General features: G+C 38.5%; 1 protein-coding gene across 3 annotated transcripts; it reads left to right on the top strand.

Moving 5' to 3' along the window:
- The first annotated feature begins 207 nt into the window (after positions 1-207).
- Positions 208-16966, top strand: LOC111237655 (deoxyribonuclease gamma-like). Of its 3 annotated transcripts, XM_022766829.1 has the most exons (11): positions 253-295; positions 3407-3453; positions 6680-6839; positions 7632-7720; positions 9128-9139; positions 11989-12078; positions 12825-12922; positions 13125-13237; positions 14260-14417; positions 14595-14691; positions 15453-16966. In XM_022766829.1, the coding sequence occupies exons 3-11, from the start codon at positions 6687-6689 to the stop codon at positions 15567-15569; spliced, it is 927 nt and encodes a 308-aa protein (XP_022622550.1). In that variant the 5' UTR covers positions 253-295; positions 3407-3453; positions 6680-6686; the 3' UTR covers positions 15570-16966. The 3 variants fall into 3 exon arrangements, with proteins under 3 accessions (XP_022622549.1, XP_022622551.1, XP_022622550.1); XM_022766828.1 differs by lacking the exon at positions 3407-3453 and having other exon boundaries at positions 208-295; XM_022766830.1 differs by lacking the exons at positions 3407-3453; positions 9128-9139 and having other exon boundaries at positions 208-295.
- Positions 16967-18015: the final 1049 nt, after the last annotated feature.

Raw genomic sequence — 18015 nt, 5'->3', positions numbered from 1 at the left:
TATAGTTTCGTGTATTTATTGCTACAAACCAGGAGCCTTCCATCTGCCAGGGCTGGATTAACCTCCTTTGCTCCTGCATTATGAAGTACAACCATGATGCCTTTCCCACAGTCCTTGAATGCAGCAGTTGTGGAGGGTGTGGCTAACCTGACAGGAAGGTGACAGAGTGGGCGTGGTGTAAATCGACACCCAGCAGGTCGAGAGCCTCCACCCTGCACCAGCAGCAGCAACTGTCCACACTCGGCAGAATCTGAACAGTAAAGACACACGGTAAACCTTCTGCTCACCTGAAAAGGTAAGAAAACCAGCAGCACCAGCACTCTGGACTGGGACAGGACCAGTAACAGTTGCTGGGTCTGCTCAGTGTGTGTGTGTGTGTGTCTGTGTTTGAGTGTTTAAAAGTTTGAAGAAGTGGTTTTGAAGACTGAGACTGGGGTGTGAGTCATTGTGTGACAATATCAAGGTGTGTATACTGTGATACTGTTGTGTTCTTGTGTGTGTAATTTTTTAAAATATGTGTGCAGTTTTTTACAGCTTCATTCTCCTTCTAAACTCTTTACTCTCTTTACATTCCACTTGTATCTCGTAACATTTAGACATTTCAACACTATGACAGTATCACAGTTGTAAATTTTATCATCTTGTTTCAAATCCTTGTTGAAATTTTTGTATGTTTACCATCAGTGAAATATTCAAACCCAACAGCCATGTTTTTATGACTGTGCCATTCTGTTAAATGGAAACATTAAAGATGTTTCCCTGAAATTGAGCCAAACATACAGAACTTCAGGATCTACTATCACTAAAATATTAAAGATAATTAGTTTGTTGGGTTTGAACTTGAACTAAAATTATATGAGAATCCAGCAGAGTTTAAGAAGCTTTGGTTAAAGTCCCCTCAAAAGGTTTATATTCTGACAAAGATCCCTACGTTTCCCAAAGGTACTAAACTCTGGGAGCTCAAGCTGATGCAAATGACATCTAGAACTTATATGTCTTATGTTTCTCGTAGTGGTGCTGCTTTAAAGAATATTTCTCTGTAGAGTTTGGAAAAATAGTTTAAGGTTAATTTAAGGAAAATTTCAGGGCTGGAGACTTGGTCACAGCCACGGTGCCAATCGTCCACCACAGACTAAACATATCTGTGATGGTTGAAGTTAAACACTGTTAAAGATTAACTTGTTTTAATTGGTTACTTTGACCTGAACAACTGACACATTCAGGGCAAAGTCACCAGTCAATGTAGAAACAGGTTTGAGTCACAACATGAACATCTTTTGTGAAGCCAGATGAGTTCTTAAATGTAAACAATTAAACTGCACTTTATGAGGACACTGCCTCTGAATGGGACTTGCTTAAAACTAGGATGTTGTGGTGCGAGCAGCAATCATTTCCGAGGACACACTAAAGCAGGGCTTCAAAGGAACAAAGAATATACAGTAGACTTCAAAGCAAGTATCAGGACATTTAGTACTGTATTATTTTTCTAAAATCACAAAGTCAGCAGAAACAGCTAGATCCTAGGTCCACAGGTGGAGTGACACCACAGTAAATCATCTTGACCACAAGCTCACTTCATGATCTTAGACACCGTTTCCACTGACCGATGTTCCTGTTGTTGTTGCAGTTCAGGAGCATTGCCCTCCCTCAGAGAGGATTTATGGATCAGGTGTATTCATCACATCACATTGTGTCTCTTGCTGGAAGGATGAGTGAGCAAAAAATAGAGAAAAGTATAATTGAAATCACTCATTCGTTATTCCTTATGTGACAGACATTCAGAAATTTACTTTTAAGATTTCAGACACATCTCCAACTCTAATTTTTGCAACTGCAGCAGGCTGTTGCATTGTGGGATTATTAGAAATAGTGGACATGCTGTGGAAAATACTCTTGTGTTATTAGATCGCTGATTAAATCAAGGTTTTGTAAAATGTTCTCATGGTTTTGGTGCCTGTCAGCGCTGATCCAACTGTTCCAACAAGGTGCTGTTGTTGAACCACAGAGTAAAGGAGACATTCACAGATTTTAAGTCTAATCCTAATAGGGTTAGCTCTAATAGGAAACTGTATGAGGATGTGTTTTCTTCAGTGTGGCAGATCAGACACTTGCCAAAGCAGAACTCAACCTCTGTCTCTTTTTTTCTTTTATTCCTGGTTAAATAAAGCTTAAATCAATAACATCTGTTTAGTTACTGTGAGGCTCCTCTGGGCTCCAGGTGACATGTTTAACTCCAGAGCTTCTCATGAGGATGTATGAGTGTTTGCACCATCAACTCTTTGCTCACAACTGCAGCTGCATCTATTATTAACTTATTAACTCTTACATCTAACTGTTATTTTAATTATTGACAACCATGACAACCCAGGTCCGGTACACCTGCCGCTGTATGGGAACTATTTCAGGAGACATTCCTATGGGTTGTATTAGAGGGTTGGAAAAAAACGACCTGTATGGTTGTTCAGATTGGATAAGTTGTTGGCCTATCCTTACAGGGTCACAGGGGGGCTGGAGCCAATCCCAGCTGACACCGGGTGAAGGTGTGGTACACAGGTTTGACATGTAGAGACAAAAAACCAGTCACACTCACATTCACACCTACGGGCAGTTTAGAGTCACCAGTTAACTAGAACATGTAAACTCCACTCAGAACTGATTAAGCATTTAGCATAAAAACATGACAAAACAGTTAAGACCTGGCTGTCACAGGTTTCTCGAGCCCATAGAGACGTCACTGTCTTTCCTCTGCCCAGCAAAACCCAAAGATATTCAGTTTACTCTGATAAACAACAGAGAGCGTTGGAGAAGCTTGGACCAGAGACTGACTCAAACAACTGATCGATTATCAAGACTGTCAACAGGAGTGAGACTGTTTCTGTCATCAGGAGTGTGAGTGCGAGTTCACTGTGCTGTAGTGACAGGTGGCTCTGCCGGTTGGAGCAAAAATGATATTTACCACAACACAGAGTTTCAGAATCAAATGCAATCCCATTACAGGGATCACATTGTGTTGTGTGTTGTTCATGTGCAGCACAGCTCTTGTAAACGGCTGTCATACTAGGATGAAGTTTTATCTTCTTGTGGTTTAAATAATGAAGTGAGTTGGATGGTAGCTGTCACACTGTTGTGTTGAGGAAGTGTTGGGGGTGAGGTGTGAACAGAAGTCACGCTACCAGTCCCTCCACCTCCAGATCTGGGAGGGGCCGAGAAAGGCGGCCTCAGACACAGCTGATTCATTGCTGGACTGACTGACTGACCGACTGACTGACTGACTGACTGACTGACTGTCTGTGTGTGTGGTAACTGACCTGACCACTGTATATAGTGCAATGTCAAAACGGTGATTTCCAAGTTCCTTATTTATCAGCCGCTATAGAAACTTATTCTTCTACATTTCACTCCACAGTTCCACAGTCTGCATGTCACACCATCTGCATGGCTGTAGTTTAAAAGGTACAACAATCTGTAATTAATAGACACACAGCGAGCTGCAGTGTGAGCTTTAATTGAAGTCTGTAAAAATGAAAACACATCTACTCTTCTCCAGTGCGTCGTGCTGTGTTCAAATGTTTTCTGACTTTGTTGCCTTCGTCAGGTTTGTGTCTGTGATGTGTCAGTGATGTGACTTATACTGTGGATCACAAGTAAAAAAAAAACAAAAACAAAGCATGATCAACATCTTTTGAGAATAGTTTTTCAAATGATATTCAAACAGTATTTATTTAATAGATACAGACATTTAAAAGAGAAACACAAAGAACAAACACACATACAAAACATTAGGAGTGTAACGATTCACCAAATCCAAGATTCAGGTCAGAACACAATACATGGTGGTGAGAAATTTGTCCTACCTTCCCCAGCAGAGCATCACCATGTCACATGACATTAGTCAGGTGCTGCGGTTGCTCTTCACCTATCAGGTCCTATGGTTATCTCTCCTCAGAGTAGCTTTTCAAAGTTTCATTACCTGATGTCTTCAGATGTAGGAGTTGTCATGAGTAACGGCTGCATTCCATTTAAGTTTTACAATTCCAACCTTTTCTACTTGTGGAAGCGTAATGTATTCACTTGAGAAAAAAAAATCTGCTCTGTTTTCTGAATGAAAGATTTCTGATAATTATCTTGTTAATTGGTAAATTTCTTTTCCTCTAGGCGTATGCATTACGCTTCCGTAGCTACTGACTTCAGCTAAAATTGAACTTTCCACACCTGCGTGGAGGACAGAGTCTGTGTGACTTAAATGTCATCATCTGCTGTCGGTTTATTACTGCACAGACCTGACACACCTACAAGTGCACCGACTGCAACAATAGAGCTCTGTGGCACAGGCAAATCAAATGCATCAGGCTTTGATAAAAAGACAATATTTGTTTGTAGAGACATTCAGTGCTGGTTTGGCTCTGCAGATGGGATCAGGCAGACAGGGATTACTCAGCACTAACCTGTCACACAAATTTTAAATGTCCTGCCTCCAGTGACCTTTCATTTTTCTATACAGTGCAAACCTATCAATGATGTCTGTGCTTGTCTTTTGTTTAGTCATCATTCAGCCAGGTTGAATTTAAATTTCAGGCATTACCGTGTTTGCAGTTTTTCAGTCATAGTAAAGCAGGGTCATGGTAAACAGGCTCTCTCCCTCTGTCATTTGCCTGCAGTGCCTCAGGTCTGAACACGCACACCCTCCTCCATCAAACCAGTCAAACCACTCAACCTGTCATACATCTCCTCTACGACGACTCGTCAGTGTCTGTTTCTTCTTTTAAAGTTCGCAGCCAAAGCCTTTAAACTGCACCAGCAGTTACAGAACAAGAGTTAGTTAATATTTAAAATCACACCCATCAGATTTCGTGCTCAAATGTAAAAACCCACAGGTGTGTGTCTCCTCCCCTGCAGGCGGTGTTAAACATTCCCCTCCTTGGCAGCAGTCATGTTGTTGTTACTGTGGAGTTTTTCTCTTGTACTAAACTCACCTGTCACCTACAGGCTCTGCCTCTGAACCGGAGACCAGATTTAATCAGTCCCCTCTGTCTCGGTACTTTTCCACCCACTTGATTCTTCCTGTTTGTGTTCGGGGTTGTAACACATGAGAACAACAGTTCATGGTGTCATTTTGTTGACTCATGGTTTTATTTCCCATGTGCTTGATCCATCTGATGTTCATGGCTGAGTGAATATATATATAGTCTAATGTGTTAGAGTATTACTGTTGGAGGTCTACAAAGTCCCATTCTCACAGTGTTGGAATGCAACTAAATACATTTACTCCAGTACCGTACTCTAGTACAAATTAGAGGAACTTGTACACTTTATTTGAGTATTTTATTTTCCCTGACAGTTTATACATTTCAGAGAGAAATGTTGTACTTTGTACTGCATTACATTTATCTGACAATTAACATTTCTAAAATGAATTTGAAGCTCTGGTTCTTGACAACTGTATACATGATTAATATTTATGACATTTATTCAGTTTAAAAAATGAATGAATTAACATAAACAATTTGAAACATTCTCATATGTAATAATATAAATTAATATTTGCTATGTGTAGCTCCAAATATCCTACAGCCATGGACAGATTATGAAGCAACAGAAACCTGGACACAGACAGGAGCAAATCACCCAGACTGAAAGAGGCTAAGGTCGTTTTGAGTCTCTGTGTAGTTGTTCTGTGTCTCTTTGTAGTCATTACATTGACTTTCCATCAAGAAACATTAACTCTAACAGCCCTCTTGTAGAAAATTGAAATGCATCCTTATGTGATTAATATCAATATTCTCAATATCAATAATTGACAAAATAATCAGGAGATGAAATCTACTTTATTGAATCTCGTTGTCAGCTTGCTTACTTGTTTTGTCCTTTTCTTTTTAGCTCATCAGTCATGTGAAGCACTTTGAACTGCACTAACCTGTATGAAAAGTGCTGTACAAATAAAGTTTGATTGATTGAATAATGAACTTTATTTGTATAGCACCTTGCATACAAAAAATACAGCAAAGTGCTTTACAACAAAGAAATGCCGTGAACCAAGTGCTTCGCATGAAAAGACATAAAACGAACATATAAATGTTAAAAACATTGATGTAAAATGTAAAACATTAAAAACATTAATGTAAAATTAGATGAAATAATAATAAAATATTCACATATGAATAATATATAAATAAATAGAATACGTTAAGCATAATATAAGCATAAATACTTATATTATATACTTACTTACATACTTATAAGACACCAAACAATAACAGCATTTAAAAGAAGTGCTGAGCAAAGATCTGGTTAAAGACTGAAGTGAAGAGATAGGTTTTAAGCTTTCTTTTAGTAATACTTGGTGAGCTGCTTCTCTGATATCTATAGGTAGGTGAATTGGTTGTAGAAAAAATGTCACGAGTGTTTTCAGCTGCTGGATGAGTCAGAAATTTAGATTCAATCTAGTTCAACAAAAGGATTCAATGATCCCTTGTTTTTAAAATTCCCAGTTGTTTATATGTTGTTTTAGTTTCAGAAACAATGAGACACTGAATTATGTAAATTTAAATAACAGCTGGAAAAATCAAGGCGCTCTAAAACTTTAGACCCGTGACATTGTTGTGGTCCTGTTTTATTTTGGACTCTCCACATGACACCATGGGCTTCACATCAATGAAAATTGCACGTCTTTTGTTCACAGTCCAGCCATGAGGTGGCGCTCTTCTGGTCTTCCTGTCCTCCTTCTCTTGTTGCTCACCCTCTCAGCAACAGTGTCAGGATTCAGGATCTGCTCCTACAATGTGCAGAAATTCAACCTCCAGAAAGCTTCAAACTACAGAGTGATGCACACTCTGACACGGGTAGGACACACACACACACACACACACACGCACGCACGCACGCACGCACGCACGCACGCACGCACGCACGCACACACACACACACACACAGTCATTGTTTTTTTTTTTTTCAGGTAGTGTAATTGTTTTCTGATGATGTCAGATGTTGTAGGAACTTGTATCAGCATCCATTTTATTTCCATAGTTTTTATTTTTCATACCTTTAAGGACAGACTGACTGCCTCATTATGGGAGAGTGGCTGGTTAAAAAGTGTCTGAGGGCAAAAAAGATGCGGGTTTATCATTTTTGATGTTTGTGAGGTCGATTGTTTTTCAGAAGTGGGTTGATAGTGTCATATTTCATTAACTTTATTTTCTCTATATAAGCGGGTTTCTCCTCCTGTCCTGTGATACAATGCCTGAAACAACCTTCTCTAAGGGTCTCTCGTCCTGTGGGGAGATTTTCTCACCTGCTGTTTCCAACAACAAAGAAACTTTGAACCTCATTTTTAAAATAATTTGTATTCAAATCCAGCATGTCCATGAATGTTAACCACTGTTTTACTGTCAACCTGAGCTGCCGTTATTAACTAAATGAAGTGGTTTTCACACACAGACAATTTAAGGGCATTAAATGCCGACTGTGAGGGATGATCTACAGTATCATGGAGCCTGTTTTGGAAACTTAATAATGTCTGTCTGTCTGTCTGTCTGTCTGTGTCTGTCTGTCTGTCTGTCTGTCTGTCTGTCTGTCTGTCTCTCTCTCTCTCTCTCTCTGTCTCTCTCTCTCTTTCTCTCTCTGTTTGCATGCAGGTGATCGCTGGCTGTGATATCTGTCTCCTGCAGAACGTGATAGATTCAGAGGGTGAAGTCATTCGGTCTCTGTTGTCGTCCCTCAACAGGTAAAGTGAAAACCTGTGAAGCAGTTCACATTTGGTGACTCTAACTACAGCTTCTGGTGGCCAGTATGTAGGTAGTAGTATGTAGCTTTTACACTAGGAAATGTTGGGTAGTGCTTTAACTATAGCAACCAAAAATCCTCAGCTTTATTAAAGGCCATGACTCATTTTGTGTAATGAACAAGTCAATTAAAAAGCTGTCACACCTTCTAATAAGGCACCTTTTTGTAAAAGGTAAATTTCCAAATGGTGGTCATGATGGTTAGTAAACACTTTTTTTTAATGCTTTATGAACCATTAATAAGAACAAGTTTTTGGTCGCCAGGTTACCACTCAGAAATCCTATTAGCTGGTTTTCACTTTCATCTTTCTAATGATGCACTCTTTGTAAAGGTTTTATTTAAAAAAATGAGTTTGTTAATTGTTATTAGATAATTTACTAGTACTTTATGACTTTTTAGACAATGAGAGATACTTGAGCTTTGATGGTGATGAAACATTAATAACCACATTATTACCAAATAGAAAGATAAACACCATTCACAGGGATTTTTCACAACCTGGCGACTTATTGTTTGTAACTGACCTATAAAGTAGCAGTAAATAATTTGTTAAGCATTCATAGAGGAAAACAGTTGCAATTCATAAATCTCTTAAAAGGGTGTTTTATTAGATTAGTGAACAACTTTTTAGTTGACTTTTTTATTGTAAAACAATACATGTCATGTCAAAATAAAGGCCTTTACATCAAGTGTTCTTGGTTAATAGTTAATGAGTCATTTTTCAATCCGTAATATATGAATCATTGTAAATGAAAGTGGTACCAACAACAATCCAGGTTGTTAGCAGACTTTCAAAAATGACAAAACTTCCATTAAGGCCATTTTTGAATGATAATAAATGTTTATATCAGTGAATCTGTACAAAAGAAGCACTACTTTTACATATTTCTGGTCAAACTTGCATTTTTCGCTCAGTATCTTTGCTGGTTGTAGCTGATATTTGTACATTTGAATCTGACCATTTTTAATAAGACAAAAAGTTAGTTTAGTTTTATTCGTTTTTAAATGGATGGTAGGACAGGGTTCAGAACAGGGTTCAGACTCCACTCAAACTCTCGGCTCCATTATATCAATGGTAAGAAATTTAGGTGAGTTTTTATATATTAGATAATTCATATTCACTTTATAATTCATAAGCGCTAAGATGGTGTTTTAAAAGAACAGGTGAAAGTACAAAATATTTATGTTTTATATCATTAAACAGAAGCTGTTAAACAGGATTTTTAGATACAGCAAGGATTCAAAAATGAATGTACACACACACAGTTTGTACCAACACTGCTGTACCCACAACATGTGTGTATTAATACAATATGGTCATTGTGTGTCTGCTGTCTACCTCCAACAGGGAAACTGACAGGTACAGTGGATTTTATGAGCATGTGTGACATCATATAATCATAACAAATCATCCCAATCAGTCTTAATTTGCCTTCTTTACTAATCCTAACGCCTGTAATAACAGGTAACACTTTATTTTGGATAATCACTCGTTACAGGGCAACATATCAGCTGACTGTCAACCAGATATGTCTCAACAGATCAGACTAGAGGAAAAGTCTCAGTATCAACAGGTTCATCAGACGAGTGTTTGTTAAATTTCCAACAGATAGAAACATGTTCTGACACAATGAATAACCCTGATTTTATCTATTTATTTTTATGTGTCTTTTACCTTAAGATTAAAGGAACAGCTCTGTTTGTTCATTATAAAGATAAAGAATATGACTAGCCTAGCTCAGCACAAAAAAATAAGAGAAACTGTTAAAACACACACATTTCAATAACTCCACAAGTATCTGATTTACATGTTGAATCTCATTTATTGAACAGGTGTAATGGGTGTCTACCCTACTGCCAGCTAAACCCTGGACCCTGGAATTAGTTTGACAGCTAACAAGATACAACATGTTATTAAGCTAGCTCTGGAGTTGTTCCAGGGTGTTTTTGTTTTGTTTGTACCATTGATGGAGCCAGGCTAGCAGTTTCCCCCCACTTCCTTTCTTTGTGCTAAGCTAGGCTAAACACGCTGTAGACCGAGAGTACATTATCTCCATACTTTAGTTTGTAAAAAAGTTTTTTAGCCAAACTGTTTGTAAATCACATCCGGGGGGTGATCAGAATGTACAGGCTAATTTACATAAACAGAATGCTGTTGGCCATCAAGAGGCTGAAGCTGGAGAATTTCCTGTTGTCTGTTGAAACTGTCCTTGTTGAGAGTCAACTAAGTAGACTTACTAAAATAAAGTGTTACATCTTATTATATCCAAGGGTTAAATTGGGATTTTTGTGACAGAAGAACAGTCCTGATGATAACTGCCACTTAATTTAGCATTATAAAGACCTGATAAGCACCACAATTCACTATCATACATTTCAGATAATTAATTAAGTTGAATTCAAAGTGAAAAATGTATGCTTGATTGCTTTATCCCAGAGAGCAAAATAATTTTTTGCAGTGATCCCATTAAAATGAATTTAATTCAGCGTTTTAAACTCCTGTTTGACTAAGTCGTTCCGCATGAAACACTGAACTTCATGACATTTTCTTATTCTCTATAAAAGAGATTTGTGTGTCGTCAGTGTAGCAATGAATGAATGAATGGAGTGTCGTATTTCTTGAAACTGTGATTGAAATGCAGCATGTGCTCACAGAAGTGAAGGGGACCAAGTATTGAGCCCTGTGGGACACCACATTCAAGTTGCTGTGGTCAGTCAGACATTTATGAGCCAACCAGGAAAGTGTTAGTCTGATGCAGTTCTCCATTCAGATAAAATTTTGAAAATTAGATCAGAATCAACAGCAATTAACATTAAATTCTCTGATGAATACAGTTTGAATAGAGTGATAAGTGACTGTTACTCTTCCTGGACTATTCTTATGTACTTTTACTTGAGTAGAGTTTTCAATGCAAGTAATCTCCTAGTGAAGTAATATTAAATCCAGTGTATTCTCTTTGTCCGTCTAGTACTCATTCCACTATTGCTAATAATCAGATAAATAATTTTTCCATTGAAATCTGAATCACTATAGTTATTGATAGTGGTACAGTATATATGACATTTTTTGGGCTTAACCCTATAAATGGCCCAATTTAACCCCAATTTTTTGCAGCTGCTTCCTTTCTGGTGATGTCTAACAGGGAACATACAGACAGGTGACAAATTAAAGAACAAACTTGAAAAATGAGTGGAGAAACAGGATCGCAGTGTCCCTATCCACAGGTCATGAGGGGTCACTGATAGATTGATGAGTATCAACATGATGTGATTCATATGCTCTGACCTTCACAGTCACCAGAGCTCAACCCAGTCTAACACCTGTGGGAGATTTTGGACTGAGTGTTAGACGCTCACTCAACACTTCACCTAAGACACTTTATGTTGGTTTTTCCTTTGATTCGTCACCCGTCTGTACAATCTGTGGTGGTTGGTGTCCAGTCTGCTCATAGTTAGTTAGACCTGTTAGATGTTAGGCACTGTGGAATTTGCAAAGTGCTCTTCTTACTTAACAAATGCATGTCTGTTGTTTTCACCGGGACCATTCTGAGGGTATTAACCTTGAATCGACATGGGCAAAGACTAATATGGGAGCTAACTGAGGAGTGTTACAGTGGTGGAAGAAGTAGAGATCATTTACTTAAGTAAAATTACAACAATGTAATAATACTGAAATACATATGAAATACTACTTAAGTAAAAGTACATAAGTATTATCAGCAAAAAATGATTTTAGGACTTGTTATGCAATAAAAGGTTCCTGTGGCTGATAAATTATTATATATGACATTATTAGATTATGAATACTGATGCAACAGTGTGTAAATAGCATTTTACTGTTGTAGCTGGTTGAGATGGAGCTACTTTTAACTACTTTATATACAATTCAGTAGTTTAGTCCAGGGGTTCCCTCTGCTGAGGTGCACGTAACCCAAACCTCTCCAGTGGTACCGCCCAGCTCAGTGGCGACAGCTTGGACTCTAGTTTCATTAGACTGGTGAATGTGTCTTATCACAAAACTTTGCCCACAGTGATTCTTAATAAGTTTTTTGAAATAAAATCTGTCATATCAAATTCAAAAATCACTCACAAAAACTCCCCAAATCTTTGAACGTGTATGTTGCCTTCCCTCCACACTCTGAGCAGTGTGATGTGCTGCTGTCTCTCTGCTGTGTTTTAGTGACATTTTCTCTGTGTCTTTGTGTTGAGGTATGATGACAACTACCTCTACAAGTCAGTGTCCAGTAAGGGTCTGGGAAAGTCTGCGGATGACATGCAGCAGTATGTTTTCTTATACAGGTAAGAGACAGTGCTGTGATCCATGTCTGTACCTGCTTGTCCAGGAACAGACACTTTATGACACAGCTCACAATTCACAGTCGTTTTATTGAGTGAAAAAGTTACTTCTTCGCACTGATACTTCAACGTAGGTTCAGTGAAAGAAACAAAGCACCAACAGTTCTGAAGTTTGAGGAAAATGTTGTCAACAAACTTTTTCTTGTAGTTTAATTAAATAAAGAGTAGAAAACAAACCTATCTTTGTCCGGTGCACAGCAGGTGGGTAGGGCTTGGGGCATGGCTGAGAGTGGTGACTGCTTTGTTACAAAAGTCCTGATGGCGTGTTCTACGGCTCAGTTTCTGAATACAGGCTGTGTACATTTCTCTGTGGACTGAGCGCTTTGATATTTTCACAGTATTAATATAGAACCTAGACCTGCTTTATGATCAAAGAACACATGGACATTCACCTTTATACTATAATGGACCTTTAATTACATAATAAGAACAAGGTTGTTTTTCATCTTCAGTTTTGTTTCCCTGTACTGTACCCTGCCCAACTCTTACTACCTTGATCCCCAGTGTCCTGTTTCTGTACTTACATTGGAATACCAGTGGAAACCGGTCTGTACTTTATTAGCACCTGATACAGTGAAATTACACTGTGAATCGCAGGTGTTATAGACCCTCATCATGTGAGATACAGCCTGGTGAATCCACCATGTGACCCCTGACCTGTCTTTCTTTTCATCCTGTCGTCCAAACAGGACTCAGACGGTGAATGTGGTGGCTGAGTATCAGTACAAGAGCAAACAGTCCTTCCTCAGAGCGCCATTCATTGTCCAGTTCCAGGGCAAGCGCACTGGTCAGTGGACACAAAACACAAAATGCACCGCTTTTCTTTAATAATTTATCCTTTCAGCTAAACCAGGGGAGGAGTTTTAAATAGTACAGAAACCCTGTGTATCACACAGTCTAATATACAATGACTGACTTTCACCTCTTGTTCTTTACCTCCTTCCTGTTCTTGTTCTCTCTTTCTTTTCTTCCCTCTTTCTGTCCTGCAGCAATCAAGAAGTTTATTTTGGTTCCTCTCCACACTGATCCCACTCACGCCATCCAGGAGATCGACCAGCTCTACGATGTCTTTAAGGAAGTCAGCAAGAAATGGAACAACACGGTGAGAACGTAGGATTTAAAGATCATCTCAATTTATCAATGTGGATTTGACACCGGAGTTTCTGCAATCCACATGTTTATTTACTAAATGAATGGCATTACAGATGTTAGCTGTCAGCTGTAGATAGGACCTCATACCTCACAGTAGCTCACTTTGATTTCCAAACTTACCAGGACCTTCTGAGGTTTGACCCTCATTTTTCCCTCATCTCTCTTGACTATATACAGTACATTTATGAAGGGGAATGACGTAGCTTTGACGTGGCTTATTGCTGAAGCTGAAATTTGTCGTCGTCAAACCAAGTCAGTTTTATTTACACAGCCCAATATCACAAATGTGCCTCGAAGGGCTTTAAAATCTGTGCAGCATAATTTTTTTATGACCACAGGTGTGTGGAGGTGAGACAGTGAGCAGGATTTTATCTTCATTCGTACTTCTGCCACTCTTCATGTGAACAACAGAGTGCAACACCATGAATATGAAGGGAGGAAAGAGTCTGAAAGTTTGCATTATATTCACACTGGGAAACATTATCATCACATTTCCCTCCTCTCAATGACACTGGGTTTCTTGCCCTGCCTGAATAGCAATAAAAACTTTGCTGATGCTGTTCATGTTTGATTCAAGCACACTGACACTTTCAGGCCCTCTACAGGCGATGAGCTATACACCAAGACTCACTAGTGTGTCTGTGCTGCAGCGTGAGATTGCGGCCAATGTGACATGACTTTTCCTCCTCCCAATAAAGTGTTGCACTAGAAGCACAGTTTTAAGGAGAAGCTCTTCCTTCACAGTATAATTAAAGAGCGTGATTAGTTAATAGCTAACTAATTGTGTGTACCAACATGAACACGTCAAAGCACATTGTTAAACTTTGTCAAATAGAAATCTGGGTCTCTGGTCTCTGGGGAAAGGAACTAGAATTTTCAGGCGTCTTGCTGCTGCTATTTTGTGTTAAAACAGCTTCATTGTGTGTGTGTGTGTGTGTGTGTGTGTGTGTGTGTGTGTGTGTGTGTATGTAGAATGTGATGTTCCTGGGAGACTTCCACGCTGCCTGCGCCTACGTGACCCGAGCCAACAGGAAAAACATCAGACTGTTCACCAACACAAGCTTCTCCTGGCTGATTAAAGACAAAGTGGACACCACTGTCAGCGACGACACCAACTGTGCTTATGACAGGTAGGTGTGTGTGTGTGTGGGTGGGGTGTGAAAAAGTGGAAAGTGACGGGAGTGACGAGCCAGGGAGGAAACATTCAGGGGATAAAAGAAATATTTGATATTCATCAAAGCTTTTATCTGTACTGTGTGTGTGTGTGTGTGTGTGTGTGTGTGTGTGTGTGTGTGTGTGTTTGACAGGATTGTTGTATACGGGGAACCTTTCCTAAAGGCAATCAGTCCATCGTCTGCGAAAGTCTACAACATTGCCAAAGAGTTCAAACTCACAAGATCCAAGGTATGTTTGTGTCTGCCGCCATCACACAGCTGATGCTTTACTCTTATTGTTAAAGGACATTTACAGTGTCAATAATGTTAGTGCTATCTATCTATCTATCTATCTATCTATCTATCTATCTATCTATCTATCTATCTATCTATCTATTGCCTGTAACTGTTGAATATGGATTCTGTGTCAGATCAGAGATTTTTCAGTAACAGTCTCGACTGTTGGAGCCGCCTCCTGCAGCACACTCAGTTCAGCAGCCTCTGTGTTAAAGCCGAGTCTATCTGACAGACTCAGGTGATCACACACCTTTGTAAAGCAGGTTTCTCCTTCATATCAGACACAAAAACAGGATTTTAGAATAGAATGAATGAAGGAAACGCCCTCCCTCAGTGATCTGTCAAAGAAGAATTAATTTTAAAACAAATTGGTCATTAAATAGAAACAGGTCTAAGTTGCTTTTTGTTGGTGAGCTCACACCACAGCTCCCTCCCTCCAACAGTCTAATTTGAACCCGGTACAGATCAAATGCATATTTAAGAACATTTTTTAATTTGTCATTCTCATACAAATTAACTGTAAACATTATAAAGTCAGTCAGAGGTGGAGTAACCAATTGGAGCAGGATTAGCAAAGAGCCAATTGGACAAATATCTGTTCATTAATTTGACACCAACAGATAAAACTTCCATCATCTCTGTTTCCTCTCAGGTTTCTATGTATTGATGTAATCACACTATTTGACTCTGAGCTCTGTTGCTTCTGTCTGCCAGGTGCTGGAGGTGAGCGACCACTTTCCTGTGGAGGTGAAACTGAAGAGCTCCGCCCTTCTCCTTCAGGCCACGCCCCTCCTGATCCTCCTCGTCCAGTCCTTCCTGTCGGCTCTGTGAGAGCCTGTTCACCTGTTCGTCCACTCTTACCACTGACAGGGATCGGGGTTCTCCTCACACAGTTCAGAGTCACACAGGTTTTCTTTTAACAGTCATGTGACCTAGTTACTGGAAACCAGCCTCACAGAATCATTTTAAAAGGTCCACATGTTTATGGCTTCCTCGGTTCACAGATTACTTCACTTGAACTGAAATAATGAACAAACGAGTCAGTGCTGCAAATATTCTGGACACTTGGTGAGTTGTGTCACAGTCTGATCTCTTCATCACACAGAGACTTACAGATGCAGGTCAAATCAAACATGTTCAGATTTATACTCACATGTCACGTTTTGTAACAGTTAACTTTAAATCTTCCTATTTAGTATTTGTAAGCAGCAAACAAACATTTAATAAAAGGTTTATCACAGACGATGAAGCAGCTTTAAGGTCATTTGAAGTGTTTATGCATATTGTTACAACTGTATTTTACTATTATTATCTATTTATACCGCAGCCTCCAGACGTCCACAGGAGGCAGTGAATACATTAATGAACACTTACATCTGCTTACAGCTACATTATAATGTGTTATAAACCATTTATTACATGTTTATACACCGCTGAAAACTAAAACTGCCAAATAATGGGGACTTAAACAAAGTGTTGCTGCGATTATTCCGGTTTATTACAAACTTGGGTTTCATGTATGTATTTTAGTCCACTGGTTGTATCACTAATAACAACAATAGACAAACACAAACCTGCATCCTCACACCCGTCCACATCAACTGTGAAATGTGGTGGACAACTCTGGAGAAAGTTTGTATGTGGACCTTAAAGATATTTTTGTCCAGCTGCTGTTTACAAAGTCAGGAATTAACTTTCTTGGTCAATACCCAAGTTTAAATAAAGCTAAATTATCGTTTAACAGTAATAGTGATGGTACTTTTATGATGTGAATTATTTAGAGAGAACAGTCGAGCAGTCATTCTGGTTCATGTATCTGCTATTGACCCCAGCACCGTCTCTCAGGTGGAGGTTATTTGCGGTTATTTTGTGGAGGTTATAAGTGCCAAGTGGGAATTGAACCACTAACCCGTGCATAGATGGTGCCAGCAGTCCTGCAGCGGAGGACTTAAAGAGTTTTACACTGTACATCCTGTCACTTATTGAATGTATGTACATACTATCTATATGACACATTGTACAACTGTCTTTCTAGCAGGTGATTCTTCTCATTTTGACTTTTAGATGTGATGTTTCCTGGTTTTCTATTTTTCCATCAGCTTCATGCGTCTGTCTGTTTGACTCTGTACAGAAACTGATGTAAATATTTGGAGTATGACAATTATAATGTGTTTTTTTAATTATTATTCAGTAAAGTTATTTTATGTTGAAATTAAATTGCTCAAAAAGTTTTTTTTATTTTTTATTAGTCAATGCAGTGCAGAGACCAGTACCAGTACCAGCACCAGCACCAGCACTAGCACCAGCACCAGTACCAGTACCAGTACCAGTGTGCATATATGTATGAGCAAAACCAACTCTGTAGTTTCCTGATACTCCAGATTTAACAGACACAATGATAATAACAGTAATAATAATAATAACAACAACAATAATAATAATAATGATGATAACAAATACCGGAAATATTTGATAACATTTCAAAATATGACCAAATGTGTGAAAGGTAAATAAATTACATATGTATTCATTTGTATACTGTCTCATTCTGTGTTTTCATTTATATTAGAATTATTAGTCATTGCTTTTCATTGGGTTGCTTTTAGGTTTTACTTTTTAGGTTTTACACATTCATTGCATGAACTGTTCAATACACATTCCTTAAATTATCAAAATATTTTATTAACAATTATCATGCAAAATGCAGTCACGATGTGCAAAGACTTAACCACCAGAGTATGTGTCTATATTGTTCGAAGTGCAAAGGTCGAAAGTAGCTCAGGACATTTATTCAAGTACTGTATTTAAGTAAAATTTTGAGGTACTAATTTACTTTCAGTATTTTTATTTTATGACACTTTATAACTCTATTCCATTAAAATTCAAATATTCTACTTTTTACAACATTTATATAATAACATTAGTTATTAGTTACTTTGTAGATTCAGATTAATATTACCAATAATAAAATATACTTTATTCTGAAATGGACCATTTTGCACAATGAGTATACTTTCACTTTTGGTACTTGAAGTGTATTTTGATTCTGATACTTTATTTTACTACTTTACTTAAGTAAGTGATGTTGAGTGAAGGACTTTTACTTGTACCAGAGTATTTCTACATTGCGGTGTTGTTACTTTTACTTCAGTAGACCTGAGTCAGTGGTCCGAACTGCTGGTCCTCCTGCAGGCGCTGCTGAAGCTCTGCAGGTACATACCTGTCAGAACAACTTGTTCCACCAACGAGGAAGAGGCGCTAGTTCCTCATAGCAGAG

Source organism: Seriola dumerili, unplaced genomic scaffold, assembly GCF_002260705.1.
Source record: "Seriola dumerili isolate Sdu_G_001 unplaced genomic scaffold, Sdu_1.0 BDQW01001051.1, whole genome shotgun sequence".
Classification (NCBI taxonomy): domain Eukaryota; kingdom Metazoa; phylum Chordata; class Actinopteri; order Carangiformes; family Carangidae; genus Seriola; species Seriola dumerili.
The sequence above is the reverse complement of the archived record's forward strand: the minus strand, read 5'-3'. Positions and strand labels throughout refer to the sequence as shown.

What these genes read in the sequence shown, in the direction of transcription:
- LOC111237655 (XM_022766828.1), top strand. Translation starts at nt 6,687, where the DNA reads ATGAGGTGGCGCTCTTCTGGTCTTCCTGTCCTCCTTCTCTTGTTGCTC. An exon ending in CAGTATGTTTTCTTATACAG is followed by an intron (nt 12,079 to 12,824) that starts GTAAGAGACAGT and finishes TCGTCCAAACAG; the next exon opens with GACTCAGACGGTGAATGTGG. An exon ending in GTTCCAGGGCAAGCGCACTG is followed by an intron (nt 12,923 to 13,124) that starts GTCAGTGGACAC and finishes TCTGTCCTGCAG; the next exon opens with CAATCAAGAAGTTTATTTTG.